Source organism: Aegilops tauschii, chromosome 4, assembly GCF_002575655.3.
Source record: "Aegilops tauschii subsp. strangulata cultivar AL8/78 chromosome 4, Aet v6.0, whole genome shotgun sequence".
NCBI lineage: Eukaryota > Viridiplantae > Streptophyta > Magnoliopsida > Poales > Poaceae > Aegilops > Aegilops tauschii.
Genome location: NC_053038.3, coordinates 323,461,308 through 323,468,107, shown reverse-complemented (window position 1 = coordinate 323,468,107; position 6,800 = coordinate 323,461,308). Strand labels below are relative to the sequence as shown.

General features: G+C 46.9%; 1 protein-coding gene across 3 annotated transcripts; it reads left to right on the top strand.

The window, feature by feature from the left end:
• The first annotated feature begins 1,433 nt into the window (after positions 1 to 1,433).
• On the top strand, positions 1,434 to 6,731 carry LOC109778377 (pentatricopeptide repeat-containing protein At2g22410, mitochondrial). Of its 3 annotated transcripts, XM_073496667.1 has the most exons (5): positions 1,434 to 3,562; positions 3,674 to 3,738; positions 5,302 to 5,706; positions 5,880 to 6,117; positions 6,196 to 6,731. In XM_073496667.1, the coding sequence occupies exon 1, from the start codon at positions 1,554 to 1,556 to the stop codon at positions 3,495 to 3,497; it is 1,944 nt and encodes a 647-aa protein (XP_073352768.1). In that variant the 5' UTR covers positions 1,434 to 1,553; the 3' UTR covers positions 3,498 to 3,562; positions 3,674 to 3,738; positions 5,302 to 5,706; positions 5,880 to 6,117; positions 6,196 to 6,731. The 3 variants fall into 3 exon arrangements, with proteins under 3 accessions (XP_073352768.1, XP_020192520.1, XP_020192519.1); XM_020336931.4 differs by having other exon boundaries at positions 5,880 to 6,731; XM_020336930.4 differs by having other exon boundaries at positions 3,674 to 5,706; positions 5,880 to 6,731.
• The last annotated feature ends 69 nt before the right edge of the window (positions 6,732 to 6,800 follow it).

The window sequence follows — 6,800 nt, the reverse complement described above, 5'->3', positions numbered from 1 at the left end:
CAACTTGGGAAGGGGGAATCCTACTCCCACCGGGAGTAGCACTCCCCCCTTGGGCGCACCTAGGAGGTCGGCCCTCTCCTCCTCCTCCCCTCCTTTATATACGGGGGAGGGGGCACCCCATAGAGACATACAAGTTGATCATTGATCTCTTAGCCATGTGCGGTGCCCCCTCCACCATCATCCACCTCGGTCATATCGTCGTAGTGCTTAGGCAAAGCCCTGCGTCGGTAGCTTCATCATCACCGTCATCACGCCGTCGTGCTGACGAAGCTCTCCCTCGACACTCTGCTGGATCGTGAGTTCGTGGGACGTCACCGAGCCGAACGTGTGCAGATCGCGGAGGTACCGTACTTTCGGTGCTAGGATCGGTCGATCGTGAAGACGTACGACTACATCAACCGCGTTGCCATAACGCTTCCGCTTACGGTCTACGAGGGTACGTGGACTACACTCTCCCCTCTCGTTGCTATGCATCACCATGATCTTGCGCGTGCGTAAGAAAATTTTGAAATTACTACGTTCCCCAACATTATACACCTTCGACCTTTTAATTTTTTAAGGGTTGCGGTAAAAAGCTCCTCCCGATCTGCAAAAACACGGTTTCCGTGCCCGCTTCTACGGTGCCCTGTATCGGAAGAAAGCAGTTGGCGGGAGCCCAACTGCCACGGAAACATCGTCATGACCCGTCCGCGTTCGCCGTCTGCGCTGCTCCAGACGTCGGCCACCCGCCCGCGTCTCTCTCGGCAACGGGATGGGTGCTAGCTAGCTACGGCGACGTCGACAACTCCTGGAGTAGATAGCTAGTTCGAATCGATTCGATGGGAGCTAGCTAGCTAGTTCGCTCATGAAGCAGTTACGACGACAACTCCTGGATCGATTTGACGCCGTCCTGGACGTCAGCGGCTTCGTGCGAGCCGTCCTAGACGCTGGCGACTCCGTATTTGGCCGCTTTGTGGGTTGTCTGCCGGCTTCGTAGGAGTGAGCTAGCTGATCATGGACACGGGCGAGAGAAAGAAGAAGACATGAGGAAAAATAAAAACGAATATTCGGTTTTTTACAGTTTAAATTTGAAGGGTCTATTCGGCCGCAGCTTAAACCGACTCTTAGAACACGTTTTTAGCGAACTGAAAACCGTGGGTCCGCTAGAGATGCTGTCACGCTGGTTGCCCGGAGCAGTCCTGTTTTGGTTGGGCTGCAGAGTGCAGCAACACAAACTTGAAAAGAGAAAAAGCGTGCCAAAGAGGAAACAATCGACTGACAAACAAAAATGCTAGAAGTACAGGCTTTTACAGGTTTCTACAGGCTCCTTTCAAACTTTCTAAACACCCCCCCCCCCCCCCCCCACCCCCCCCCCAAATTTTAATGGGATGGGCCCTACCTCTACTAATGACCAATTAAAAACCACCACAACACCCTGTAAACCCCTCATCCCTGTGACATCCTAACATCCTGTACGTGTAGCAAAGCTCACTGACAAATACCGTACGCGAAAAGGAAAGGTTCGAACCTGCAACTGGTGGCGCTGCTTCCCCTTTGCCGCCGTAGCGCCGGCCATGCTCACGGTGTCTCTCCTAGACGCGCAACTCGCTCGGTGCTCCTCCGCGCGCCATCTCCTCCAGATTCACGGCCAGTTCATCGCCTCCGGCCTCCTCGCCGATGCCTTCGCCGCCAGCCGCCTCCTCCTCTTCACCTCCGCTACCCGCCTCCTCCCGCTCCCCGTCCACCATTCGTTCCGCCTCCTCCGACTCGTCCGCTGCCCCAACGCCTTCTCCTGCAACACGCTCCTCAAGGCGGCTCTGCTCGCCGGGACGCCGCACCTCTGCCTACCACTCTACACCTCCCTGCCAGCGTCCCCCGACGCCTACACCCACCCCATCCTCGCCGCCGCCTGCGCCGCCAGGAGGGACGTGAATGAAGGCAGGCAGGTGCACTCACACGCTATCAAGCACGGGTTCGGTGATGATTTGTACCTCAGGAACGGCCTGATGCATATGTACTCTGTTTGCGGCTGCCTCTGGGACGCACGCAGGGTGTTTGACGCAGGTCCCGTGTGGGACGCTGTTTCGTGGAACACCATCCTGGCTGCGTACGTGCATGCTGGGGATGTCGACCAGGCGGTTGGGGTGTTCGCACGGATGCCACAGCGGAATGCCACAGCGGTGAGCTCCATGGTGTCATTGTTTGGGAGGAGGGGTATGGTGGACGAGGCAAGAGGGGTGTTTGACGAGGCCGAGTGCAGGGATATTTTCACGTGGACTGCCATGATTTCTTGCTTTGAGCGGAACAGCATGTTTGCAGAGGCGTTGCACATGTTCTCGTGCATGCGTCGAGAGATGTGGCCTGTGGACGAGGCGCTGATGGTCAGCGTGGTGTCCGCTTGTGCACAGTCGGAGGTGATTCGAAATGGGGAACTATGCCATGGACTGGTTATCAGGGCTGGCCTTTGTTCGCTGCTAAATATTCAGAATGTGCTGATCCACATGTACTCATGTTGCCTGGATGTTGTTGCAGCACGGAGGTTGTTTGACAGCGGTGACTGCTTGGACCAGTTCTCCTGGAACTCAATGATAGCAGGCTATCTAAAGAATGGTCATGTCGAAAATGCAATGACATTGTTCAATGCAATGCCTGACAAGGACAATGTTTCTTGGAGTACAATGATTTCTGGTTGTGTGCAGAATAACCAATCGTCAGATGCACTCGCTGTCTTCGATAACATGCGAGCCCAGGGAGTCAGGCCGGATGAGGTTACTATTGTTAGTGTTATATCTGCATGCACTAATCTGTCTGCTCTGGAGAAAGGAAAGTCGGTGCATGATTATGTAAGGCAAAACAAATGTTACATCACTCTTGTACTTGGGACTAGCCTCATTGACATGTACATGAAGTGTGGATACTTGGAAGCTGCAATGGATGTCTTCAACATAATGGAAGAAAAAGGAGCACCTTGCTGGAATGCTGTCATTGTGGGGTTGGCCATGAACGGCCTTGTGACGAAAGCCCTTGAGATGTTCTCAGAGATGGAAGCATCCGGCACTGCCATCCCGAATGAGATAACTTTCATCGGAGTTTTAAGTGCTTGCAGACATGCTGGCCTAGTTGAGGAGGGCCGCCACTTCTTCAAGTTGATGCAACACAAGTACCGAATTGTGCCGAACATCAGACACTATGGATGCATGGTTGATCTTCTTGGACGTGCTGGATATGTTAAGGAGGCTGAGGATCTGATTGAGAGCATGCCCATGTTACCTGATGTTCCAGCATGGGGTGCATTGCTTGGTGCCTGCTGGAAGCATGGTGAAAATGAGGTTGGAGAAAGGGTGGGCAGGAAGCTTGTCAATCTGGATCCTCGCCATGACGGATTTCACACTATGTTATCTAACATATATGCTAAAGAGGGGATGTGGCAATCAGTAAATGACCTAAGGGACTCCATGAAGCAACGACATGTCCCAAAAGTTTCAGGATATAGTGCCGTTGAAATGTCTCATTCTTGAGATACTAGCAGTTGATCCACCTCAAATGAAAATCTTTAGATAGGTCCAAGTTGAAGCCTTACAAGGTCATGAATGGATCTGTACTTATCTGCGATTTGTGTTTCTGACTTTCTATCATCGTGTGTATTTTGATAAGCCTGTTGTTCACTTCATGTTTCCTCTATCTATGCTTGCAGATTCAAATAAAATATTCACATGGCATCAACAACCAAATTATTAATCTTTTAAACTTTTACCAGAGGTCAGGCAGAACTTCCTTTCCTTCCTTATTTCTTTGCATGATAATCCATCCATCTGGAATACTGAACAGGGAACAACGCACGCCATCGTCAGGGTTTCCTTATTTTTAATTTTTTGTTTGTCGTGAACCATGGTGCAAGCAAATGAATATCTTTCTCAAATGTCAAATGCAATGCTAAACTTACCAGGGTAAGTATAAAAAGAAGATATAACTGGGATCATGATGATGGAAAAAGAAAGGAAGAGCAAAGGTAAATTAACTATGGGGTGGAAAGGTGATACAGAAAAAAGACTTGTAATTCTTTTATCGTCTGAACAACATGTATAAGAAATGCTCAGAAAAAGATTTGTGGGTATTTTTTCTCCATAAAAAGGCTATATCTAGGCTAATTCCTTTCCAAGCTACACATATGTTTATTAGGAAAATATGTTTATTTCACCATCTTCAGAATTGTTACGAAAATGTGATGCCATACTAACATATCTTATTTGTGTTAGAAGAATACAATTCCATTTGGTATCAAGAAATATTTGATTAGGAAGGGAGGTAGAATAAAAGGTATTGGGTATGCAGGTTCTAGTGGTTCTAGTTGAGGTTTACTAATTTCACATAGCTATGGTTAGTTAATAAAGTAATTTCTTAGAACCTTGTAGTTGTAAAGGGAAATGAATTAGAGTCTTATTGACTGATAAAACAAATGTGAGAAGACAATTCACATGTATTGACTTAAAAAAATTCTCATATGCTTGTTGCAAGTGTGAATCATGTGAGTTGCGAGATCAACCTAAACAGAGTCACATTGGACCTACTAAATTATAATTGTAAGACTTGAGGGGACATCAATAAATGACTAAGTGATTGGTCTTTTTACTGTTGGGGGCTTCCCTACGGTTTTCTGGTGAAAAAGAAGACTGACTGGTCTGCTTTTAGACCAACTGAAAATATTGCTGGATACCCACTGTGAGTTCCTGGCACATTACTAGAAAATACGGAACAATTTTGTTTTTTCATACGAGAAGAGATATTATGAAGTAACCATCACAGTCGAGCATGGTTTTTCTTTAGTTTGATCAAGTCCTAGGCTCCTAGGTAGTTACCGTCGGTCTATGCTAAAGGGAAAAGAATAAGTCTCTTTGACCGATAAACAAATGAGGATAATACTATTCACGTTTGTTTGCTTCACAAAAATCTCACATGCTTGTTACAAGAGCTAACATGAACCATGGAAATTGTGAAATCCACACTCACAGTAGACCTGTCTTGAGGGGATATCTGTGCACGACCAAGTTTTTCTGTTTATGAAAAGGAGGGCAGGCCCCCAGCCTCTCCATCGATCGATGCAATCTGTACATGACCAGCTGACCGGTCAATTTTAAAACTGACCGGAAGTGCCACTGGATATCGACTGACGGTTCCTTTTACGTGGCTAGCCTTTTAAGATGAGAAGAGAAAATATGGAACAAGCATCCCATTTCAGCATTTTTTTTGTTTGCTTTGTTAAAGTCCTGGCTAATCAAGGTAATATATGCTAATGGGAAAAATAGTCTCATTGAACAATAACAGAAAAAATGTGTGAAGATGAGGATCGTTTGAGCGGGAGAAATTGCATTATGATGACAGATCTATTTACACGGCCAAAATATCATTATGATGCTGATCCAGATGTATGGTGCAAGTCAACTCTGCCTGCCAGACGTAGAGATCCAAGCCGGAAAATTGGACGATATTCAGTGCCTTAGAAATACATATAGAAATCTCCAACTTGGAGAAACAGAAGACAAGGACTTAGTTGATGCGATTCATGGATATGCTGGCAATGGCATCAAAGAATCTTGAAAGGGTGTCACAAAACAGGACACTATATCATGACATGCAATCCATTGCTATCGGCCAGCCACACGGCTTTGAAGCCACAACTGCTCACAAAGGGAAAATTCAATAATGCGTTCCCATCCACCAATCCAGACGGTAAGAAATTACCACTGCAGTCTTGTTTCAATTATTTCATGAGTCCTCTAGTCCATTGAATGTGAATATTGTTGCTCTTGACATGGTGATTTTTTTGTATACCTCTGACGATGACCATTATATATTTATTTATTTTTTAGGGAAATGACCATTATATATTTACATTTGTACAGGGACAGAACGTTTTTTCCGATTAACATGAGATAGAGGAGACAACAAATACAAGAATCTATACATAATGGACGCAGAGGCCGGGGTGAACGCCGGTGAAGCGTAACGGATAACAGATGGCGATTGGACTGGCACACACGCACACTGCCAATGATCTCCGAACAGAGACTGGATCGTGTTCTCATCAAACCATGACAGGCCTGCGGATGCGCCGGAGCGCGACCATGGCCTAGACCCAGGGTACTTCGTTGTTTACTTGATAAATACAATCGACCGCTCTATGGTGAGGGTAATCCGGAGCGGGTATGATTTCTCCAGGCACGTGAACCATCCAGTCTTCAGTCCAGATGGGCAGAGCATCGCCTTGACATCGGACCTCGCTGTGGTGTCCGCTAATCCAATGTCGCCTCCAATCTTCTTGCACTCGGTGAGGTCCTATTGTGACATCTTCACTGTTGATATCGACCCTGACAACATGGAGAAGAACCAGGATGTGGAGAAGTTTGCCGGCGTCACGCATGACAGATACGAGAACTCCACTCCTGCCTGGTCGGTGTTCTCGACCCATGACCCTCATGCACAGTGGAACCTCCTGGTCATGGAGGAAAGTTACACCCCTTCATACCCGTATGCGCAAATTGACGGATGTGAAAGTTGGCACATGACAGGCCAGATCTGCATCCTGAAAGGGTCTGTTTCTGGCTCGTTTGGGATTAATTGTTTGAGATGTATCTGGAATTTCTGTTTGAATTGCTGTTGGACATTTGCATTTTACACATTTCATCTTGCTGTAATGAGACTTCAGAGTTTTATACGAGGATTCTGAATTGAGTACTCAGACAAGTTTCAGAGAAGTGTTCGTTTTCATCACACAAGTACAAGTGGCCGTAATGATTTATTTACATAGAAAGGGGTTCAGGTTT

Bases quoted from the DNA above. Each gene is read 5' to 3' on its own strand.
- LOC109778377 (XM_073496667.1), top strand. From the start codon at position 1,554: ATGCTCACGGTGTCTCTCCTAGACGCGCAACTCGCTCGGTGCTCCTCC.